General features: G+C 37.0%; 1 protein-coding gene across 5 annotated transcripts in view; it reads right to left on the reverse strand.

Annotated features, from left to right (window-relative positions):
* BBS9 (Bardet-Biedl syndrome 9) overlaps positions 1-26,312 on the reverse strand; it is a 366,639-nt gene that overhangs the window by 250,656 nt on the left and 89,671 nt on the right. For all 5 annotated transcript variants that reach the window (XM_081079509.1, XM_081079511.1, XM_081079510.1 and 2 more), the window contains exons 6-9: positions 24,575-24,749; positions 18,037-18,121; positions 11,455-11,638; positions 10,678-10,807 (exon numbers count right to left, since the gene is read on the reverse strand). In XM_081079509.1, coding sequence (XP_080935635.1) covers positions 10,678-10,807; positions 11,455-11,638; positions 18,037-18,121; positions 24,575-24,749 — 574 coding nt within the window. The remainder of the gene's footprint in view (positions 1-10,677; positions 10,808-11,454; positions 11,639-18,036; positions 18,122-24,574; positions 24,750-26,312) is intronic.

Below are 26,312 nucleotides of genomic sequence, written 5' to 3' on the forward strand. Positions count from 1 at the left end.
AAAATTTTCTTGACATGAACAAAAACTCGAATCTTTCGAATCCCACCTAGCCCCAGAAAGACCTGATACAGAATAAATCAATTGTTAGACGATGTTAGTGAATTTACAGTCCTTTAAGGATTAAAAAAAAAAAAAAAGTCAGATATGAGAATCAAAACAGAAAAGGTAATTCATTCAAAAAGACTTTTAAAAAATTTAAGCCAACCTCTGATTTTTCCAGAGTAACTGTCAATACCAAATTAAATGTCCAAAATTTTGAAGGAACTTGAGGTGGCCTTCAAGTATAAAAGCAATAAACAATTATCAAGAAAGCAAGAAGACATAATGCTTTCCTGGAAAACTACCAGATGATTAAATTCAACTAATCAAGAAGTGAATCAAGGTAATTCAGTACTAGTAAAAAAATTGCTGGTAAGCTTTGAGTCCATTTAGATACATGGATAGGTTGAAAGGGCTGTGAAAATTGTGATTACTAAAATGTATGTAAAGTTTTAAGCTCTGACAAAATAATAATATGATACCGACAATATCAGAACTCGGCAAGAAGAAAGCAGAAAGCAGAAGTATGCTGCTTTCCTTATCTTTCGTCAGTGGACACTGCCCAAAATTGAAATGCAGCTTTAAAAAAACTATCACCTTTCTACTTTTTTTCTATTCTTGGCTAAAAGGGTCCTTTTTTTTTTTTTTTAAATTGGGGAATATTGGGGAACAGTGTGTTTCTCCAGGGCCCATCAGCTCCAAGTCATTGTCTTTCAATCTAGTTGTGGAGGACGCAGCTCAGCTCCAAGTCCAGTCACCGTTTTCAATCTTTAGTTGCAGGGGGCGCAGCCCACCATCCCATGCAGGAATCAAACCAGCAACCTTGTTGTTGAGAGCTTGAGAGCTCGCGCTCTAACCAACTGAGCCATCCAGCTGCCCCTTAAAAGGGTCTTTTAGAAACTAACATACATTGTTGAGAATATTTATGTAAAACTCATTTATTCCTTCCATTTCATATAGTTCTTCTTTCTGTTAGAATATAATGAAACAAATTTATATTTAAAAATAAAATTCTGCTTTGTGAATTTTATTCTATGCCTAAATTTGCATATGTGTAGGAAAAAAAAAAATATCTGGCTTGATGTTTACCAGGTGCTAGCGATTGTTAGTTATGCATGGCAATGACATGGAGCTTACTTTGGTAGAAGACTAGTTTTGTTATTTGTTTTCTTCCCTGCAAATAATGCTGGAATTTTAAATAGTGCCGTTTTATACTTTTTACAAAAATCACAAAGTTATCCTTTCTCACAAAAGTTTTATTTTTTTAGGGGCAGCCTGATGGCTCAGTTGGTTAGAGCAAGAGCTCTGAACAACAGGGTTGCCGGTTCGATTCCCACATGGGCCAGTGAGCTGCGCCCTCCACAACTACACTGAAAACAACGAGCTGCCTCTGAGCTTCTGGAGGGACGGCCGGATGGCTCAGTTGGTTAGAGCACGAGCTCTCAGTAACAAGGTCGCTGGTTCAATTCCCACATGGGATAGTAGGCTACGCCCCTGCAACCAAAGTTGAAAACGGCGACTGCACTTGGAGCTGAGCTGCGCCCTCCACAACTAGATTGAAAGACAATGACTTGGAGCTGATGGGCCCTGGAGAAACACACTGTTCCCTAATACCCCAATAAAAAATTAAAAAAAAAAAAACAATAAAGGAGCAACATCAATGAAGTTTTAGAGGAAAATATGACAATATATTTTTACCATACAGTATAACACCCTATACCATTCCTGGGAACATTAAATCAGCCTATTGAGAGATGAAACAAAATAAGTTAAAAATTGTAATTCATGACATAAAATATTCACAATCTTCAATATAGAAAAAATACATAAAATTACTTAGGTCTAGATATAAAGTGATTACAAGTTTTAAGACATTCTTGAAAAAAGCATTAGTATAGCTTGACAATAATAATTTATAGCTAAAACTTTATGTTACTGTAGCAAAGAACAAATAGTAACAAAGTATGGGGGGGTGTACATGTGGGAGAATAAGCGTACACATACACCCATGTCTGAATGTGGTGGTGATGGAGGGAGTGGAAATAGGAAAGGAGAAAGATAAAAAGTATATTAAACACCTTACCCATCACAGAGAGAAAGATTCATTTTTGGATTATGGCAAAACTGAAAAGTAAACACTAACAGAAATAAAGAAAACAGATGTGGACGTGTGCGTACCATCCAATACATGGGAGAATGCAAGTAGAAAGAAACCCCAACTCAAGTACAAGAGATGGAAACCAAAGGAAATAGTATAAACAGTAGAAAATACGGTACAAGTTGAGAAATTACCAACTATATCGGTTATAACTTCTGTAAATGGGTAAATTAAAGGACAGTGGTCTTCAAAATGGGTTGAAATAACCAATCAAATTCTGTTTACAAGAGGTACATCCAAAATAAAGTTACAGGTTAAAGCATAGACAACAACAAAAAAAAGAAAAACACAGACAACAGCATACCAATAATTAATAACAAAGTGAACTCAAAGCAAACAAAACAAGAAGCAAATAAAGAAACATTAAATGAGAACACAAAAAAGGGCACTTCATACTGATAAATTTTAAAAACTCACCAAAAAATAATATAACTATCATAAATATAAGCTGAAACACATAGAACTAGAATATATAAACTAAGCTGCTTAGATATTCAACAAAAAAAAAGACAAAACAATAGAATAATGCCAGATTAATATTCTACTCCTGAGCTACAAGAGATAAATAGAAGAAAATACTGATAATAAAGCAGAAGCTCTGCTTTCCTTTTGGCCAGAACTGCCATCTTCCAGTAATTCATCAAAATAACCAACCGAAAGAGAAAGAGGAGAGACGCGCTCTCTATGTTCTCTAGGCCTTTTAGAAAACCAGGAGTTAGTTGTTCCTATGGCCACATACATGCGAATCTCCAAGAAAGGTGATATTGTAGACATCAAGAGAATGGGCACTGTCTTAAAAGGAGTGTCCCACAAATGTTACCCTGGCAAGACTGGAAGAGTCTACAGTGTTACCCAGGATGTCACTGGCAATGTTGTAAACAAACAAGTTAAGGGCAAGATTCTTGCCAACAGTATTAGTGTAGGTATTGAACTAGATTAAGCACTCTACCAGCCAAGATAGCTTCCTGAAACACGTGAAGGAAAAGGATCAGAAAAAGAAGGAGGCCAAAGAGAAAGGTACTTGGGCTCAACTGAGCCAGCCAGCCCCACCCAGAGAAGTACACTTTGTGAGAATCAATGGAAAGGAGCCCGAGCTGCTGGAACCCATTCCCTATGAACTCATGGCATGATAGGTGTAAAAAAGTAAATAAAAGACCTCCGGACTATTAAAAAAAAAAAAAGAAAAAGAAGAAGAATGCAGTTCTGAAACGAGAATTTATGCTCTATCCTAATTCCTGGGATATTTACAAATTTTTTGTGGACTAGTAAGCCACAAAGGACATCCTTAAAATTATAACATAGCAAAAGTATTTATGTAGGCCCACATTCTCTTTCTACAAAGCACAAGAAAAAAAGATGACAACAGCAAACAGTAAGCGAAAGAAGAAAGAAAAAGTCACTTTGAAATTAAAAAACTCTCCTAATAAATTTGTTTACAAAGAAATAATATCTTTCCATCTATGAGTCTCAATATCTTCCTATTTACAAAAAATGTTTTTTCAACTATAAGCTCTTATAAGGTCTTTCTAGCTACCCCTCCCTCTAATGCACGCAAACCACAATGACTTTTACATATTTATTGAGCATATACCATGTGTTCAGCTTTCTGACTGATTACTCAGTATGATATGCAAAAGTAGAAAAGGTCCCTACATTAAAGGAGTGTATGATCAAGTTGGGAAGTTAGGAAAATCAAACAGCAATAAGCAACATAATAGAAATATCACAGAAATTCAGAGGAGACCAGGATAGGTTGGGAAGGCATATTTATGTGACTTGAGTTAGGATTCGAAGATAGAAGAAATTTGAAAATCCAGAGAAGAAATGGGGAAAACATTCTGGTTAAGACTACTGTATATGTCACCCCAATAAACTTTATTTCAAAAAAAAAAAGAATACTGTATCAATGAAGGCGAAAAAATGAAATGTTAAACAGTGAGAGTTATAATAGGTTCCTATTGTGAATACAGCCTACGAAGAAAAACACCGAAGTGCTAGACCAAATTGTTTATACTACAAAATGAGCTCCAACCAGATTTTAAAGCACAATGGCTGTGGCTGCCAGCTAAAGTTTGGAAAGATTACCATCCCTTTGAACGTGCAAGCAAATACACTTCCACTTTAGGTATATTTCATATCTCTAGAGAGAATAATGTAACCGATAAATGATGATCTTTATTTGCCATTTGGGAAACTGACCACAGCACAGGTACGACAGGTTGGCCAGGTTTCCATAGCCACTTGGAAATGGAAAACAGTAATAGCTAAGAATTTAAAGAACATTATCACATTCGGGCTCTTCTCATTCTGTAAACTGTCTGCTTACCTCACCTCCCCATAGTCTAGCCCACAAAAATTAAAATAATTAAACTTAAAAGAACTCTATCTAATCAAGAATGCCATTTACCCTGAAAAGACAGAAGGAGACACAGACAGATTTAGAATTGGTTTATAATAAACAAGGTAGAGAGGTCTAGGACTGCCAAGTAGGTGGGAGTGGGAGGAAATAAAGCATCTTAGTTTCTGAGCAAAATGCTGTTATTAAGTATAATTGCATCAACTTGATCCAAATCCAATATTTCTTATTCACTGAAAAGAAACATATTAAAATAGCAGCAATTTCCTTTACAAATAAACACATTCAGCCAAGGAAGCGTCTACCAAAAAAGTTTAATCCTAAAGGTAATAAAAACCAGGAGTGAAATTATTTCAGTGCTTTTAATTTCAAATAGCAACTTCTAAATATAAATACGCTATAGTTGAGTAAGTAATAATCACTTTTAAAATTCTACCAAAAATTACAATAAAATTCTTTCAGTCTAATCCTATACTTTTACATTCAAGTATATAAAAATAAGAAAAATCTTCAATGAATAATTAAAAGTTATTGCTACATATTAACTGTGGAAATCATTAATGACAGTATTTGCACTTAATTGTTTATAATTATGATACTTAAAAAGCTATGAGAAACAGAAGTTCCACTCACAAGTCCTCAGGTTGGATGTGACAAGCAATTTTTGAGTATAAGCCTCTTGATGCATATTATATGGAAATTTGGTTTTTTTACTCATAATAATTTCAGTTTCTATTGGACCACGACTTGTAAGTTGCATCTGGACCATAAACTATGAATGAACCATAAATATGTGCTGAGAAGCCCTATCTCTGAGCCTCTCTGTGTACAGTGACTCTTGTAATAGGCACGTCCCTTATAAATAATATATGTGTAAAATAAGAATTTCAACTAAATGGTCTCAGTAAAATCTTTCCATCCATCTCTATCCCATATGCCACACAAATATGAAAACCACAATGACTTTTTAGTGTTTAAAGGTATTGGCTCCTGAGAGGCACGGAGACTATAAGCCAAGATGGGTTACATACCCAGCATGGATCTGTCTTCTTGCACCTGAGCTGTCACTTGAGGGGCCAAAGAGAACAGCTCTTAGATGGATATATGGACTGCTGCAAGAATTACTCTCCAGAAGAGAAATACTTGACATTGCCGTGCTGGCAAGGTGTTTTTCCTGTTCTAAATCCTTCTAAGTAAATCTGATGTAAAATGTCTGGTGAGTCTGAGTAATTGGTTGAACTTCAAAGACCATTTGGTGGATACTACAAAGACCAATCTCAAAATTTTAAATTTTCCTTCAACTACAAAATAACTATAATTTGTGTTATGTGCATAGCAATTATAATTATATGAAGATATTTTCTCATAAAACATAAGAAAGCACCTTCTTTTTAAAATATTCAATGTGTTCAAAACATTTCCATTTTCCCAATATTCAAATTTCAGATTAACCAGTAACGCAAATATGAATGCCTTTAATTGAGCTTAAACCATTATAGTCATGCATCAGTGAATGACAGGTATGCATTCTGAGAAATGTGTCACTAGCTGATTTCATCATTGCGCGTAGGGTGCACTTACACAAACCTATACGGTACAGCCCACTACACACCTCGGCTGTGTGGTGCAGCCTGTGGCTCCTGGGCTGCAACCCTGTACAGCATGTCACTGCACTGAATACTGCAGGCAATTGTACACAACGGTATTTGCATATCTAAACATAGAAAACATACAGTAAAAGCACAGTATAAAAGATAAAAAATGGAACACATGTACAGAATATTTAGCATGAATGGAGCTTGCACGACCAGAAGTGGCTCGGGTGAGTCAGTAAGTGAGGGTGAGTGAGTGTGACGGCCCAGGACACGGCTGTAACTACTGTAGACTTTATAACACTGGACACTTAGGCTACACTAAATTGATTTTAAAATATTTTTCTTTCTTCAATAATAAATTCACCTTAGCTTACTAAGGTAACTTTTTCACTTTAAATTTTTTTATTTTTTTAAACTTTTCAACCCTTTTGTAATAACACTGAGCTTAAAACACAAATACTTTGTACAGCTGTACAAAAATTTTTTTCTATCAGCATTTTCCTATTTTAATTTTTTTTTTTATTTTTTTTTTTACCTTTTAAACTTTTTTGTTAAAAACTAAGACACAAACACACAAACACACACGAGACTCGGCCTGCACAGGGTCAGGACCATCAGTGTCCCTGTTGTCCACCTCCTCGCCTTGACCCACTGGAAGGTCGTCAGGGGCAATGACAGGTATGGAGCTGTCACCTCCTATGACCACACTGCCTTCTTCTGGAACACCTCCTGAAGGACCTGCCTGAGGCTCTTCCTGAGAAGGTTTCACTCTTTTCAGAAATATGTCCACAATGGTTTGCTTGTGTGGGGACAAAACCCCAAAAAGCAGTTTCCAGGCTCTCGGCCTCACATAGAAAGGTGCTGGCTCGGGTAGTAAATGGCCATCAACTGTGATCAGATGCCAGCAGCTGTGGCTAGTTGGCCGTCAGCTGTAACCCGTAGGCTATTGGCCACTAATATAACTGCTGTGGCTACGCTAGCAGAAAGGGGAATGGGGGCTAGCAAGAAGATGGTGGCTGGCAAGCGCGGACTGCTGTTAGGCAGATTATGTAGATCCTGCTTCCTGTGTCTCCAGCCCAGATGCCAGCGAGAATATATTGGTTTGACTCCCCTACTTATGGCTCCATGGGTGTTCCTTTTTGGCCTTACCGTGTCCTGCGTTCTTGGGCGGGGAGTGGGAGCTGAGACCCTGCACGACAAATGGCGCAGCGAGCAGGGTACCCCGCGTGACAGCTTGATTTGTTTCTTATTTCCATCATAGATTTCTTTGTAAGCAAATCATACATCATCAACATTCCTCTCTATTAATGAAACCCTTTCAGTGTTGGGGTCCATGTTTGCAAACTTTATAAGGAGCTTGTCAAGGTCTGCAAAAGCTTGTGTTAAACCTTTCTCGGTGAATCTTTTTGGAGGTTCTTCTTTTTCTTCCCCTGCAATTTCCTTTTCTCTTGTCTCTTCTTCAGCTATGTGTTCCTGTTGCAGTTCAAACAACTCCTCATGAGTCAATTCCTCAGGAACCACCTCGAGGAGTTCCTCAATGCCAACTTCACCCAGTCCCAGGTTCAAGTTGTTTGCCAACTCAACTAAAGCCTTGTTGATTTTGGCAACCTCCTCATCCTTGGCAAATCTTTCGTTGTCATGGACGAACCTCTTGAGTGTCTTCTTTCAGATGCCATTCACACACTTGGTGACATCACCCCAAGCACAAGAAAAGTTCTTGATGCAGCCACAGATGTTTAATCCTTCCAGAATTTCATCAGCATCTTCTCAGTTTTCTCCTCAGTTATAACAACAGCCTGGGCACAGGGCCTCATCAGGTAGCAGGCCTTAAAAGCAGCTGTAATTCATTGATGCATTGGTTGGATTAAAGAGGTGATATTTGGAGGGAGAAACACAACTTTTATACTGGAATGAAGATCACCAATAAAAGGAGGGTGTCTGGGAGCATTATCAACAATAAATAAAATCTTCAAAGGTATTTAATTCTCCAAGCAGTACTTCTCCATTCTGCTGGCACAGCAGTTCAAGAGGGCATCTTGAAAGAGGAGCAATGTCATCTAGGTATGTCTTCTTATTGCTCCTGAAGTACACTGGCACTGTGTGCTTATTCATGTTTGAAAGCCCTAGGGTTCTTGCTGGACCAGATCACAACATCACCCCCCAAACAAGACTTGTCTCCTGTCCTTGAAAGCCTTGAAACTTGGCATTGACATGCCCTCCTTATGGATGAAAGTCCTTTCAGAGTAGGGTGGTTTCACCCACACTGAATATTTGCTCTGGTAATTTTCCTTCTCAGTCAGCTTATCTAGAGTTTCCAAAAGTTCTTCAGCTGCCTTCACATCAACACTCACACACTTACCACTCACTTTCACATTATGTAATGAATAACGATTCTTAGATTGTTTAAACCTCCCAGAGCTAACAGTAAATGGAACAGTGTAGTCGAGTCCAGCCTTTTCTTTCAACCTCACAAGCAAACGTTTAACTCTGGCCATACTGCCATGATGTTGACAGAGATATGGTTCTGTGTCTGGTCTTCAAACCAGGTCATTTGAAAGGTCTCCATGTCGACTATAGGCCCTTATTGAATTTTCATTAGTCTCATGGCCTTCAGTGAAGCAAATCTGTGAACAGCTTCTGTAACTTTGTTCTTGTTCTTCAAGATCATGGCCATGGTGGAATGGGACATGCCTGTCTGACAAGCAATACCCATCACTGATTTTCCACCTTTGTGGTCCTTAATCACTTTTAATTTCATTTCGAGGCCAATCACTAGAGACGGGCTTTTACTAGAAACATTAGCAGTGCATTTTGTATGCTTAAGGGTCCATGATGAACAACACAACACAAGATAAAATCAAGCACAAGAGAAAATGATGCGATCCAGAGACTCTGTAAACACGAGATATATGAGGCTGCTGCCATCATAAGAGGGCATACTGTTTTACAGCACTTTTTTTAGAAATAGAAAGAGTGCATTCTAAAATAACAATAAGGGCCAGCCCGGTGGCTCAGGTTATTGGAACGCCATACTCCTAACACCGAAGTCAATGGTTCAATTCCCACATGGGCCAGTGAGCTGCGCCCTCTACAGCTAAGATTGTGAACAATGGCGCTCCGTGGAGCTGGGCTGCCGTGAGCAGCCAAAGGTCGGCATGAGCTGCCATGGGCTGCCGTGTGCTGCTGTGAGTGCTCAGTGGCCAGCCTGAGTGGCCGGCAGCCAGCATGCTGGCAGCCATCGTGAGTGGTCGGCCGGCAGCCGGTGCGAGCTGCTAGGAGCTGCTGTGAGAGGCCGACCGACGACTGGCGACCAACTGCCTCAGGGGGCGGGGAAGCGCAAGGCTCCTAATACCAGCATGGGCCAGGGAGCTGTGTCCGACACAACTAGACTGAGAAACAATGGCTTGAACCAGAGTGGGGGAGTGGGGGGGTGGGGAAAGGGGCTGGGAAAAGGGGGGGAAAAACAATAAAAAGTGTAGCATAGTAAACACACAAACCGGTAACATAGTCGTTTATTATCATTAGCAAATATCCTGTACTGTACATGATTGTATGTGCTATACTTATGCAACTGGCAGCCCGGTAGGTTTGTTTACATCCACATCACCACAAGCAGACGCGAGCAGTGCAGTGTGCTACAATGTTATGACAGCTACAACGTCACTAGGCTATACAAATTTTTCAGCTGCATTATAATCTTATGGGACCACCATCATTGACCAAAATGTCATTAGGTGGTATATAATATTCAACCTCTTAATTGAGGGGGTATTAGTCCTACTGATCAGATGCTATACAGATCACTGAAGAATTCTACATATGGTTTGTAAATGCTCAGTACAATAATATAATAAGGTCTGAATCGATCTGGGAACCCATGAAGCTTTATAGGAAGTATGTTTCCATACATTTACCAAGATTTTCAATGCCTAACATAACCTGAGATCTTGCCTTTTGGACTGACAACCTAGAAAAAGTACACACTTAGAGATCTCATTTCTCTCATTTTTGATAAATTTTCTAAATAAATTTAATGTTAAGATACAGATCCTGTCTTTCATTTTAAATGCAAAATGGCCCCATTTAAAATCTAAATTGCCTAAAACACATAATCACTAGAAACTCTGCACCACTTGACATAATAAGGTCTGAAACAAATTTTGAAGTAAAATATTCTCACCGTCTAACAGTAAGTGATTTTCAAATGGGACCCATCAAATGCTTTAAGAAATCCTTTTCTATTTTAAAGAAAATAATCTGTTGGACAAATTATTTTCTTGAAATCTTTAATATACAAAGGCTATCTCACTAGAGATACTAACTAAAAATGATTAATGGTTCTAATTAAGGCTTTTTTACCTCCTTCTTTTCCAATAAGTTATATTTTAAATTATTTCTGTTGTTGACATCATTCACACTACAATATCACTTGTCATTTTTTAGTAAAATCACTTGCCATTGTTTTATAGAACTTCTAGAGAATTCCCTAAGATCCTCAAAAAAAAAGTGCATTAAATTAAATCACTTACTGTAAACAGCCCACTCTTACTGCTACAGGAATGTGGGGCAGTCGAGTGGCCCACTTCAGTGTCACATCCTGATAAATATGCAACATGTTATTATGGTTTCCAATCAAAGTATTTATTGTTCCTTCAGAAACTGTAGGTTGAAGATAGAAAAAGATGATAATAAGAAAACAGTCATTTGCAATAGTATATTATATCCCTTTTCGGAGATTTATGATACAAACTAATTATAATATCTTGATGTTAACGCATAAAGATTTTAAGTAATAAAACATTATTTTTCAACTTCAAGCTACCAATGTCAAAAAGAAAAAAATTATAGACTTGGAAACTCTAACCAGATAGTGGCCAACATTTTTCCATTTCATCTAGAAAGCATGAATTTCATTAATATTTAACATAGTTAAGCGATTGATTTACTGGGCATTCACTACAGATAAGTCATTCTATTAGGCATTACTATGCTCCATTCTGCTTATAAAAGAGTCTGATGTTCTCTTGGAAGCATCTTGAAAGCCACATTTTGGAAAGCATTAATGTATGCCTAAAGCCAGTTCTATAAGCCATTTTGTACAAAGTAAAATGACTGACAAACCCAAATGTGTGCTTTATATCAAACTTCTACTATTCAAACTTTAAAAGTTAAAATTTCCATTACACATTCAGTATAAAACTATTTTCCTAGATGTTTAAAATGTATGTGTATGAGTTTGGCTTTTTCTGATATATATAACAAAGCCTTAACACATGGAAAATATAAAAGAAAATCTTTCTACACACCTGAGCAGTATGGGAGAAAACAACTTGGGCTACAATCAAGTTTCTTCATGAATCGAATTTGTCCATTATCCTTTAGGCAAAAAAAGTTTCTTTCACCAAGAACAAAAACAGAACATGCCGACTGATTGAAAGAGACAATACATATATCAAGGGCTTGTTCTCCAATATTTAGAGTCCAGTCTACCTGCAAAAGAAAACCTAAAATCAATTCAGTTCCTAAAAACAGAACATTTCAGTTACTTTCATAGCAACACAAGACACTCCTTTACAACAAAGCAGACATAAAGACTGGCTAATCTTCATTCACTTTTTTATTTTTGCTATGACCATATTTGATATTTTGTAGACTCTAGTAGTTTTTACCCCATCTTTTACCAGATGATATTAGCTATTCAGTGCTTCCAAAATACTCATATAAATTTAACCAAGGGTGTGAAAGATCTGTACATTGAAAACTATAAAACATTATGAACGAAATTGAAGAACACAAATAAATGGATTTGGAGATATATTGTGTTCATAGATTCGATGAATTAATATTATTAAAATGTCCATACCACCCAAAGTGATCTACAGGTTCAAATCCCTATCAAAATTCCAATGATATTTTTCACAGAAATGGAAAAAAAAATCTTAAAATTCAGACAGAACCACAAAAGGCTATACGTAGCCAAAGGCATCTTGAGCAAAAAGAACAAAGCTGAAAGCACGACACTACCTGACTTCAAAATATATTACAAAGCTATGCTAATCAAAGCAGCACAATACTGGCATAAAAAACTGACATCTAGACCAATGGAAGAGAAGAGAGAGCCCAGAAACAAATCAATACATTTATAGTCAATTGATCTTCCACAAAAGTATCAAGAATACACAATGGGCAAAGGACAGTCTCATCAATAAATGGTTTTGGGAAAACTTGATATCCACATGTAGACGAATGAAACTGAACCCCTATCTCACACCATAGGCAAAAATCAGCTCAAAATGGATTAAAGACTTAAACACAAGCCCTGAAACTGTAAAACTATTAAAAGAAAACATAGGGGAAATCTTTCTGACATTGGTCTGGGAGATTATTTTTTGGATATGACCCCCAAAGCATAAGCAACAAAAGTAAAAACTAGGGATTGCATCAAACTAAAAAGTTCCGGCACAGCGAAGGAAACAATCAATAGAAGAAACAATCTATGGAATGGGAGAAGATATTTGCAAACCATATATTTAATAAGTGGTTAATATCCAAAAATACATAAGGAAGTGAGACAACGCAATAGCAAGAAAACAAGTAACCTGATTTTAAAAGGATTCAACACCAAGTAATCATTGGATTACCATTTAGTTCAAGTGTAGTCTACTAATATGGAAAGATCCCAATGGACACAAGACATGAATGTCAGCGCCGTGGCAGTTACATTTCTCATTACATATCAGTAGGCTGGCATTCTAGCACTGCACATCGGTGTCTGTAACTCGGGGTGATGTATCCCTGACTTGGAGAGAGAACAGGCAAATCAGGTTTCTGCGGCTGCAGGCCTCAGACAGATGTAGCCACTAAATACTTTCCATTCACTACTTACTGAGTGCCGTTCTCTGTGACCTCCCCCTTAGGAAAATACACAACATTCTAAATTAATAAGTCTCAAAAAACACAGAGGTTTACTAAAAGAATAATTTTAAAATTCTTCCACTTCCAGCCAAGATGGAGTAATAGGAAAAAAAGTTACCCTCCCACCTAAAATACCCATAGCATGGACAAACTATATGAAACAACAGTTTGCAAGCCACTGGAGATTAGACGACAAAGGACAGCAATCCCATAATGACAGAAAACAAATGAGGTGACTGATATGATTGCTCAAGCCCCAAGAGAGATCTTGGGCCATGGCACAGGGAGGGAGAACTGAGGTGAAGCCCAGCAAACTCCCTGCCCACTGGGAAGATGGGCAACGAAAGTTCAGAGAAAATAAGGCAGCTCAAGTACACAAGAAGTGTGCCCAAGAGGAGAGAGAATCCTCTCAAATATTCAGCTGCATACTTATCAGCACATTTATGTCAAGAAGCTACCCAAGGCCAGAGGAATAACCACCAGACAGGATTAGAGGGCCTAGAATACTGCCTGTGCCCCCCAGCCACACAGGGACACCTCATAATGCAACGGGATCTCGGTGAGAGCACTTAAAAGGGTCTTGTCTCGGGAGGAGGGAATAAGTAATCCAGAATGAGCATTGCCCTGGTCCCACCTAAGGAGACTGAAAAGCAAGACTCAAAGGGATCAAAGTGCTTCCAACTAACTTAACTGTGTCCCAGGCCTAAGCTGAATAACAGTTAGAAGAGTACAAAAATATATAGCCACCAGTAAAGTAAAATTGACTGTATCTGGCATCTAATAAAAAATTACCAGGCATGTGAAGAAACAGGAAAATGTGATCCACATTGAGGAGATAAACAAATAAACTGAAAATTCACTCAAAACTGATACAGATGAGCCAGCCCGGTAGCTCAGGCGGTTGGAGCTCCATGCTCCTAACTCCAAGGCTGCCGGTTCGATTCCCACATGGGCCACTGGGCTCTCAACCACAAGGTTGCCTGTTCGACTCCTGCAAGGGATGGTGGGCTGCGCCCCCCGTAACTAACAACGGCAACTGGACCTGGAGCTGGAGCTGAGCTGCGCCCTCCACAACTAAGACTGAAAGGACAACAACTTGACTTGGAAAAATAAAAGTCCTGGAAGTACACACTGTTCCTCAATAAAGTCCTGTTCCCCTTCCCCAATAAAAAATCTTTAAAAGAAAAGAAAAAGAAAGGACAACAACTTGACTTGGAAAAAAGTCTTGGAAGTATACAGTGTTCCCCAATAAACTCTTATAAAAAAAATAAAAATTAAAAAATAAAACTGATACAGATGTTAGAATTAGAAAACAAGGAGATTGAAACAATTATACCTGTATTCTATATTTTCAAAAAGTTATTAAGTAGAGGCATAGAAGATATTTAAAAAAAAAAAAGTCCAATTTGAACTTGCAGAGATGAAAAGCAACCAGATGGGAATGAATACCATATTAGACACTGTAAAAAAAATACTAGTGACCTTAAGAATATAGCAGTAGAAATTATCCAAAATGAAAGAGAGAAACAAAAAGAACTTTCAAAAAATAAAAAGAAAATCAGTGAGCTTTGGGACAACTTCAAGTAAATGTATCTGTAATTAGTCTCCCAAGGACAGGAAAAAACAACTAAATGTATCTGTAATTAGTCTCCCAAGGACAGGAAAAAACTGGAGGACAAAAAAAAACATTGAAGAATTAACAGCTAAAACTTTTCCAAATTTCATAAAAACTATAAATTCACAGATGCAAAAACTCAACAAATCCTAAGCCCCCCCAAAACAGAAAGAAAACTACACGAAGCACATCGTAATCTAATTGCTCAGCAAGAGATAAAAGAAAATATGAAAAACAGCTAGAGTAAAAAGACACAAAAGAACAAAGATAAGATGACAGCAGATTTCTCATGGAAAACAACGCAAGTAAGAAGACAGTGGAGCAAACTCTTAAAATACTGGGGTGCAAAAATCTGTGAAACTAAAATTTCATACCTAAAGAATATATTTTCAAACACAAGGCAAAAACATTTCCTTGGACATACAAAAACTGAAAGAATTCATCACCAGTGAGCTCACACTGAAAGAAATGTGAAAGAAGTCCTTCAAAAGGAAGGAAAATGACATTAGATGGAAATTTGAAGCTATGTAAATTAACGAAGAGTACCAGAAATGTTGTAACTACATGGGTAAATATATGATAATTTTTTTATCATTTAAATCTTATTAAAATATATTGACTATTTAAACAAAAATAATAATGTAATGTGGAGTTTAGTATATGCAAAATTAAAATATATGACAATAGCACAAAGGCTGGAAGGTGAGAAACAGAAGTATAGATCTCATACTATATGTGAAGTAGTATAATATTACCTGAAAGTAGACTGTGGTAAGTTAAAGATATACGAGGCATGATCAAACAATACGGTGAATGTTTAAATTTTTTAAAAAATTATTACAGTAAAAGACACATTGCTATTAATCCCCCTCAAAATACTCCACCTCACTTCAAACACACTTATTGCATCACTCTTGCCACTTTCTGAAGCAGTTCTGGAAGTCCTCTTTTGTGTCTTCAGTTGCACTGTTGTGGCTGCCTCAATGTCCTGAATCGTTTTGACTTTGGGGAAGAGCCAGAAGTCGCATGATGCCAAATCCAGTGAATAAGGCGGATGAGGACACACCGCAATGTTTTTATTTGACAGAAATTGCCATGTACCACAAGCAATGTGTGACATGGAGCATTGTCATGATGGTGACATGAGGATGATTTATGGCACACTTTAAAACACACACCTTCTTTTGCACCTGGCTGACTGCACCCAACAAGGTGAAACTTGTCACACAGTGTTACTAAGGTTCGACGTGCTGCTTCCCCTAATGCAGATCCCTGCCTTTTCCGTTGCATGGCCCTCAGCAGCAGCATTCATTATATTTGGTGATCACAATGGAAAGGCTCTGTGTCACACATCATTTCTTGTACAGCAATTTCTGTCAAATAAAAACATTACGGTCTGTCCTCATCCACCTTATTCAGTGGATCTGGCACTGTGTGACTTCTGGCTCTTCCCCAAAGTCAAAATGACCATGAAAGGTAAACGTCTTGAATCAATTCAGGACATGGAAGGAGCCACGACAGCACAACTAAAGACACTCACGAAAGAGGACTTCCAGAACTGTTTCAGAAACCGGCAAGAATGAAGGGATAAGTGTGTTCAAAGTGAGGGGAAGTATTTTGAGGGGGATTAATGGCAATGTATCTTTTACTGTAACAATTTTTTTATTTAAACATTCACCATATTGTTCTATCACACCTAGTATATTATAAACTCTGAAGCACCCACTAAAATAATAAAAGTTATGGCTAATAAGCCAAAAATGATAAAATGAAATCATAAAAAATACTGAAAACCTCCAAAAGAAAACAGAAAAACAGGGAAAAGAACAATGGGACAAATAGAAATCCAAAATGACCAGATGACAGACTTAAACCTATCCAATATTAACTGCCTTCCCACAACTACCTTAGTAAAAGCATTCCACTGGATCAATTCTGTCCCTTTGTAATAGATTTAATAATATCCCATGGCGTCACAGTCCTGCCAAGTGACTGTGGAGTAATGAAAGGAAGGTTTAGTACTATTTCTTACTCTATACATTAACTGAGAACAGAAAAGTCACTCAACTATAATTGCCTTCAGAATACATCCTTAGTGTAAGTCACAGTGCAGTATCAATAAATACCTGTGAATCAATGAGTGAAGGATATTCCAGATGGGAACAAAAAAACATATGCAGAAATCTAGAATCAAGAAGAGCCATGGCATATTTGGAACAATGAGAAGCCCCACGTGGCTGGAGTGCAGAACATGAGGGACAATGGAGGAAGATTACTACTGAGAGGGAAGTCAAGGGCAACTTGATCATATTACCATTGTCATCATCACCATCCATCATATATTTATATATATATATATTTCTAACGGCGACATTGTAAAATAGCTATTGTCACCATTTTGCAACTGAGACTAGGAAAGGTCAACACACTTCCTCAAAATAAGAAGTATTGCTGTCGAGATTTGACTCCAAAGTCTATGCTTTAAGCATTATTACTGAGGTACCTCCAAATTCTGTGCGAAGATGTGTCTAATTTGTATATGTTTGTGCTCTCTCTTTCATTACTACCATGAACTACCATGGAGAAAATGTTTTCATCGCATTCTTAACTCTTTCCAAGTTTGCTTTCCTTTCTACCATCTCTCTTAACTTCTGTATCCTAATACAGAAAATTAGTCTTCTCTGGTAGTCTTATTTCCTCAGCATTCTAAACTCCACATTATTTCTCCATGTATACTGCATGTGCCCTTCTCAGATTTCCTTTACTGTTTCCATCCTAATTTTCAGTTCCTTCTATTTTTCGCCTTCCTGTCTGTGAAGGGTCTCAGGATAAGGAAGGGTTCACACTCATCCTCTATTCCCTTATTTCCATTAAACTGAGAAGTTATCCTTTACAATTTTTCTTCAAACTATTTTTCAAGTTATCAAACTTCCACCTTTGTCTTTGAGCTAATTTTATCTTTGTGGGCTGTGCACTTGTATCTTTTACTTATACATTTGGTCACATGCCTACTAGCAGCATCTTTTTTTACCTGCTAAAGGGGTTTTCTTTTTTATTTTTCTCTTTTTGTTTTGTTAGTTTATAGTCACTTCAATGAAAAGTGACCCCATCTGGACATGTATAATTCTAGGGAAGCAACCCTGTAATCTGGTATATTATGACCATGAGCAAGAAGGTATCTTTATTGCTGGAGAATAATCAACTAAATTCTTTGATCATTAACATACTCATAACACAGAAAGGGAAATGACTGAAACATTTTTAAAAAATTTTTCCCCAGGAATTCTTATTCTGAACAAACATCTATGATTAAAGAAAACATTACTGATAATTGTACATATTAAAGAAAAGGCCTTACAACTAGTCTTTTTCCAGAACCAAGTTTCTGCTGTTCTGTCTCCTGTCTTTTATCTGCGTCCGTTGCAAAAGCAAGTACTTGGTACCTGTTTGAAAGATATAAAATTATAAATGACTTATAGATAAAAAGTGTAAATTATTTTAAACTTAAAAAGCATATAATCTCAATAAAGCTGAAAAAGATTAAAAAAATAAAAGCACATAATCTTTAAACCTTATGAATCACTTTTACCTTGGTTTTGAAAACTATAGAATTTAAGACTGAATTCTCACTAAATGATACTGTGACAAAAAACTAAGTAAAAATGTCATAATCCAGAAATTATAACCATATGTCCAAAAATTCAATATTGGGAAAATAGTTCTGCCAACTACCAAAGCATTTCCATTAGAATTTTACGTGACAAATAACAATACTAAGACAGATGTAGCGTCAAAACACTAAATTTTTTTTTAATGTAAATAATGCAAAGCAGCCAAATTAGCAGAAATTATTAATACATCATCTATGGAACCCAGAAGACCTGAGTTTAATCGCCAACTAAACAACTTACTACTTGAGTGAATTTTAGCAAATTAAACACTCTGTGTCTTATCTTCCCCATGTATAAAATGGGGATAATAGTCTCTAACTCAGGCATTGTTTAAAAAATTAAAAAATAATGTAGTGCCTGGTACATATGACGTGCTCAATTATTCATTGATAGATTAACAAATAGACGGATACAGATTTATATAAAGTGAGATCAATCATCTAGTAGTTTATGATGAGTTCTCAGTAACGGACATTATGACTTTCTATAAGTATTTTACAGCTTTCATGTCAATAGTTAACATTTAGCTCAAATCATTCTTAAAAATAATATATAAATATCATTCAATCTAGAAATTATTAATTTAGCCAAGAAAGTTTAAGTTTGCTTGTTTCCCATTACTTAATGGCATATTAGAGCAATAATCCTACTCCAAATGAAGAAACGTCAGGCTCATAGATTCCTTTCCCTCCCATTGAACCAAAACTCCTTGCATTGCTCTTCCATAGGTAAGATGAGAATTAGTAAATGATGTATTCAGACACCTCATATTGTGTAAGAGAAAGATGTCTCAGAGTGTGAACATCCAGGAGCTGAATGAATAAAGGCAATGTGGATATCTACATCAGCACTGAAATAAATATATACAGGTATTCAAATGTCATATACCAACTCTTATCTCAATACCATCCTATCTCAATCAGGACTACTTCATTTGGAAAAAGCCCCCACTTTCAGTTGGATGCAGAATGACTATGAATTAAGATAGATTTTGCAAGGCATTCATAAAAATCAGTCTTACAGTTAATATGAAAGCTTAATGTATAGGAAGTTCATTCATTCAATAAGCATACAGTAGGGATCTAATACAAACTCTGACAATGAAAGAAAAACGGCTGCATAGTCTCAATCCATCAGGACCTCCCAAAGTAGATGTAGAGATTCACACACAAACAAATAAGAATAACTCAGAGCGCCCTGTGCTAACAGAAGGTACGCACATGGTACCAAGGGAGCGTGATGGCAGAAACAAAAATGGGGTGGAGGAAACATATTTGTTCTTGGTATAGGTTCAAGAGGAGAAAGCTAGATTGTAAAGAACGAGTGAAAACTCATCATGCTGGTGCAGAGATAAAAGGCATTATGGCAGAGCAAGCAGCACATGAGAAGGCATGCAGCAGTAAAAGAGACATGAAAGGCCAGGACCGGCATTTAGGAGAGAGGCATGGCGGGGAGGACTGGGAAATGAGACAAAGAAGGTAGGAGGGTGAAGATCTCAGCCTTGTAAAACCCGTGCTAAAAAAATTCCCCAGGCAACTGCAGCAAATGTCTCCGTATCAACTGAGACTGACCATCAAAGTCCCCAAGTCTCCAAAAGTGCCAAGTAATTAAACCTCAGATTGCAAACTCCAAATAGGATTGTTTTCCTCTTCCCGGTTCATGGTAACAGAAGGAGTGTGCTCTGGTGACTAGAACTTCAGCCCAGACCTTGGTCCTACTATGGACCTAACCTCGGGCAATTAATTACATCGGTGGTTAATTTTCTGTAGACACCAAGCAACCAGAGGATGGGACGGATATTAATGAGATTGTTGCAAAAATCCAAAGCTTCTGAGCCGTTTGAAGCTCCTTATATAACTACAAAGAGTTATTATTTCATCTGAGAAATAAATGAGCCCCTCAAGTGGCCTCATTAACATCAAAACTGCAGGCAGAGACACAGCCAAAATTGACTCCTGATTTCCAAATTCAGACCATTTCTCTTCCTGGAACACAGCTCAGAAGGGTATTTTATTACTAAACGTAACTGACAGTAAATTTAGATGATGACACACTTACACTAGCATCTCTTTTATGGTGGTTCCTTAAATCCTCTGAACTGTGACCCATAATGTGTATGTAACTCTAGTTCCAAAACCAGACAATTACAAGCAGACTTGGAAATTCTGAAATAAAGAAAAAAACTTGGATGTTTTCTTCTTACCTTCTTACCACTCAAGAGTTCAGTGATATAAGCTACAGAATAAGATGCCCCTTGTTGAGACTATTGAAGAATAATCAGGCCCAATGTAATAGGATTCATGGCAGAGTGTCACACATGCTTCTCAGAGCAGAAAGTAGGAATCACAAAGACAGTTGAGTTCAGGTGAATAGTGGTGCTTTTTGACCCAACAACCACAAATGCTTAATAAGTTTTGTGAAGCGCCAACGACAAACTCAAACGTATAATTTAGTTCATTTCTGCACCACATCGTAAAAACAGCAGCAAGTACCTAAAATATGGATTGAGGTGTCACAGAGTACAAAAGCAAACCCTCCCAAATCATTTATTTTCAAATAAAACATAGTTGCCAACTCACAATCACCAGGAGATTTTGGAACCTCAATATTTAACTCGGGGAACTCTCCTAGAAATAGAAGCTCTGGATACAGAGCCTTACTACGTTCATTTCAACGATAGCTAAAACATTCTCGATACCAGAGTCATTTTCAGTGAAAGAAGCCATTAACAAAATAGAAACTTTCCTGACAAACTTTCACTCCTTCACCAAATCTTTGTTACACCTACTTTCAACAAGGTACAATGAGAGATATTTCCGGGGAGTAGTAAGTATACAAAATCACTGCCATCGAGGAGCATTGAGTTCTCTCAAGAAGGGAAACAAGCAAATGTGTAACATCAACGAAAGCATGAATAGTACAGAAAGAAGTGGAAAATTACTCCTCAAACTGACAGGGAGGAGCTGTTACTTACAGGCAGGTCAGGGAAGAACTAAAGGGGAACAAGAGGCTTCCAGACATGATTTTCATATGCAGAGGAAGAGGGAAGAACGTCACAAACAGAGTACAGCACGAGCAAAAGAGGAGAGAGAGAAAAGCCCTGGACAGATATGGAGAACACCAAATATTTCAATTTGGCAAGGGCCCAACGCTGGTGAAGAACACAATCTTCTTTTCAAAGTACTGTCCATTAAATTCAACAAATGCATTTTAAAATACTGATCTACATAGCCTGTTATCTAGTTAGCAATATATTAGGAGCTATCGTGTTTCCCTCGAAATAAGACCTAGCCAGACAATCAGCTCTAATATGTCTTTTGAAGCAAAAATTAATATAAGACCCAGTCTTATTTTACTATAAGTCCTGGTATAATGTAATTAATATAATATAATATAATTAATATAATATAATTAATACAATATAATTAATATAATATACTGGGTCTTAATTAATTTTTGCTCCAAAAGATGCAGTAGAGCTCATTGTCCGACTAGGTCTTATTTTCGGGGAAACAAGGTACTTGCACTGCCTCAGGGGAAGTCCAGAGCAAAGAGGAGAGAAAAATAAAATCTTGTGCAAAGTATATATGAGGTTTGATCAAACAATACAGTGAATGTTTTAATAAAAAAAATTGTTACAGTAAAAGGCATATTGCCATTAATCCTCCTCAAAATGCTCCCCCTCACTTCAAACAAACTTATCGCATCGTTCTTGGCACTTTCTGAAGCAGTTCTGGAAGTCCTCTTTCGTGAGTCTCTTCAGCGGCGCTGTCATGGCTGACTCAATGTCCTGAATCAATTTGACTTTGGGGAAGAACCAGAAGTCACACGATGCCACAGCCGGTGAATAAGGTGAATGAGGACACACTGTAATGTTTTCGTTTGACAGAAATTGTCATGTACCAGAAGCGATATGTGACACGGGTATTGTCATGATGGAGGATGATTTACGGCACACTTTAAAACACACCTTCTCTCAACCGTAGCTCACACCCGACTGACTGCACCAAACAAGTTGAAACTTGTCACACACTGTTAATAAGGTTCCACACTCCGCTTCCTGTATTGAAGATCCCTGCCTTTCCATTGGATGGCACTCGGCAGCAGCATTCACCATATTTTGAGATCACAACAGAAAGGCTCCATGTCACACATGGGTTCTAGTATGGCAATTTCTGTCTAATAAAAACATTACGGTGTGTCTTCATCCACCTTATTCATCGGATCTGGCACCAGGCTTTCCAGGTGACTCATGCACACTAAAGTCTGAGACCCACGGCCTTCCCTAGTTCCAATCTGAACATAATTGAGCCTGTTTTAAAGTAACTAAATATCAATATCAAAAAGAAAAATGAATTATGTCTTAAAAGCCTTTTATACTAACTGATGGCATTCTATTGACTAATTATAAATATCTTTAATGAAGTCTCCAAAGAATCTAGTTTTCATGCTTTCGCCCACCCTAAATTGCACAGGGATTAACATTTAGTTTAATGTATTAAACTTGAAGGCATATATAAATACAACATACTATTTAATGTTATAAACCCTCTTGATAGTCACCATTTCACAATAATCACATACCTCACAGATTTTTACCATTATAAAAGATCCACATAATGGGTAAAGTGTGTATTTTTTAGTCCTATAGATGAAGATGAATTTAATAGATTGATATATTGAATTACCACAGTTAAAACAGTGAAAGCTTCCATGGGATTACATTGACACATTAAGGAAACCTACACATTGTTTCCTCATCCGATCACTCCTGGAGTTATTATCAAATTAATTCCTACGCACATATTTCAAAGTGTAAGTCATGGAGCATTCAAATCTTTGTATAGTGACCCCAGTGCAGTATTGCCAGCATCGCTGTTTGGCAGGACTTGAGGCGTAGAACTGGGTGGAAAGCTGAAAAGCAGATCTCCTCAATATTGCTTAAGTTTTGGCAGGCTTGAATGTATTATACAGATATTTTTCTCTACCTCTCAAGGTAAATATAATGTTTTATTTATGACCAGTAGCAATGCCACAATTCATTCATCTCCTTTGGACCAGAGCCATAGGACTTATAGACGGAATGTGACATAATGATATACTACCTCCGTCGGTTAACTTCTGCTTAGTCACAAAACATTTGCCTGTTTCCAGAGTTTTGAATCCTAGATGCCTTGACAATAATTCACAAAAGGTAGAGTGCCACTTATGAAGGGAAAGCTGCATTCACTTGCGATATACACAATATTGAAACCTGAAGACAAAAATTTACAACTCTTGCCTGATGAATTTATATTTTCTTCCTGCCTTGGGAAAAATCTTACAGCCAAAAATAATACTGAAAAGCTATAATGAAGTGTTGCTTAGACGTCTGAAGTTCTAAATGTTGCCATCAGTAAGATAACAACAATAAAGTTACTGAAGACATGTAATCCTCCAACTCTATTTCTTTTCCCAGCATGGATTTCTACTTTCTTTTCCCCATTCTCCCTTCCAACAACAAAAGAAAGACACCCTCCAAAAACTTAAAACCTTAATTTTTATTGAAATGTAGCCTGTAAAAGGAGAAAAAGATCTCTATCAAACACAATTCACCAAAATCAATAAGGATTTCTAGCAAAAAGTATAAAGTGTTTTCACAGGGTCATTTTCAGACTTCACTTCTAGTATGAACTGTCCTACTATAAACATTCATAACAACACTTATATTTTTGGCCAGTATTCTTCCCATGTTACATACATTCTTTCTGTGTCATAAAAAAAGTCCACATACACATCTTTGTATCTGGCTTTTGTCATTCACACTGTGTTTTATTATTTATAATTCAGACAACTGTCCCGATAATTACTGAGAATTTTCGATCAGGTGGCAACAGGGCACGCATTTAATTCTTTTTTAAAAGCTTGTCAAAATAGCCATTACTAACCCCTTTACAGCCAGGATAAGGACACTGACCATCAAACAACTGTGCGGAGCAAAATCACGATTCCAATCCAGGCCTGCCTCTCTCCAAACCCTCCTCTCAATCTCTGCACTAGTCTGCCTTTCAAATATTTTACAACATGTAAATGACACCTCTAAGTCATGACAATTCATTTTATCAAAGAAACCAGTCTCTTTTTCATTTGTAATATCTCAGCTGTTTGTGGAAAAGAATTAATCGGTAACATAACACACCAAAAAAAAAAAAATCATGATTTCAAAGATTCAACATCCAAACTTACTTGTAACTTTCTACTTGTCGGCAGGAGGAGACAGTAATGAAGGAATCTGTTCGGGAACTGTACGCAAGAGGACCAGGTAAAAGAGAACCAGGCAGAAATCGTCCAAAAGCATAGCTTTCCTGCTCAAACACCATCAGCATCCCATCCATAGACTGGATACAAATTAAATCTCGACCTACAGAAGAATTAGAGAAAATTAGGCCGCCTGTCTTTTTATATGAATATAGTGGTTTAAATTTATCACTATCTACAACAAATATGACATAGTTAATTTTTCCCCTCATGGGGCAAAATGAGCAGTTTAAACTTTAAATTACAAACTGATGAAGCTATCAGGTTACTTTCTATCATATATACATTTCCCAATTTTTAAATGATTCAGATGATGTCTATAACTTTAAATACATTCATTTTCATTTACTGTATACTAAAAACTCTACCTCAAGATAATCCGTGAGAGCAATACGCTGAGACGATGACAATGATTATTTCTGTGATACAGTATACCGTGGTACCCGCAATCTGAGACAGATCTAGACGATATAACTTTTCATGTTCTACTAGTGTGATTAGTGTATTAGGTAAGGAAGAAGCACACCAGAGAAAAACTAAGCTAGTCCTTAAGGGAATAAACAAAAGGTCAATCCTCTAATTAATTTGTCTTCTCTAACCCATACTTACCATATATAGTATGTCCTGTAGTAACTACCCCATCTTACTTTGGATAGCAGTGCCAACGTAATATACTTAAATTCTGAAATTTAAAAAATACTTTGCTCAAAAACAAAACAAACTACACAGAAGTGGATGACATTCTTATTATTTCATCTGACTATTGGCACAAGGGCAATTTTTTTTAAAAGAAAGGATGCTGCCAGGGGACTTTTTTTAAAAATGAAAATAAACTGAGATTCTGGGGTGTTTATTATCACAACACACTCTACCCCATCTTGACTGATTCAACAATTCTATCATCTGATAGATACTCCAGGTTGAATACTGTCTATGAACATATGAATGTTCACTACACACATATCTGAACCATTCTGGAAAATGGATCGTTCCTATCGATGTTGTTGTGAAGAGAATTCTCTCAGTGCGTGGTAGGATTTGCAGTCACTGTTTTACATTTTTTTAAATCCAATATTTATCTACTATGCTTTTTAAAGGCTTCCAAAAAAGGCATGAGCTTGTATGCAAGCTGTACAAGTGTATTCACAGAGATCTGTTGAGACGAGTACCTCACTGATGGAGAATTTAACTATTTCGCAACCTGCACCCAGTAAAAATGAAAAAGTATAAAAATGCCTCTAAATCGTCTAAAGAGATGCTGCAAAGTCTTTGTAATGAAAATCGTACAAACTTTTTATTGGAAGATTCCCAGGTCTCGACACTCAGGCATCAATTCTTTTAATTATGGGTCTAACAATTATAGTTCTCATAAACAGATTACTGATATCCCCGGAGCTTCGGTCTCCTCATTTGTAAAATGAGTATACTTGCATAAAAGCTCCAAAGTTAAAGATGTAAAAGTCTCTAACACTGTACAGCACACATAAAACACACAATAAATCGTAATGTTATTATGGTGTATTGTTACCTGCTTTCCCAGCCCAGAGAAAAGAAAATAGCAAATCAGAAAAGATGTAAAGACACTTACACCTCTGAGCAGTGACAGCTACGCCCTAATAAAAAAGATGACAAAACATCAATAAAATACCTATCAAATAATTCAAAA

Source organism: Rhinolophus hipposideros (assembly GCF_964194185.1).
Source record: "Rhinolophus hipposideros genome assembly, chromosome: 18".
In the NCBI taxonomy this organism is placed as follows: domain Eukaryota; kingdom Metazoa; phylum Chordata; class Mammalia; order Chiroptera; family Rhinolophidae; genus Rhinolophus; species Rhinolophus hipposideros.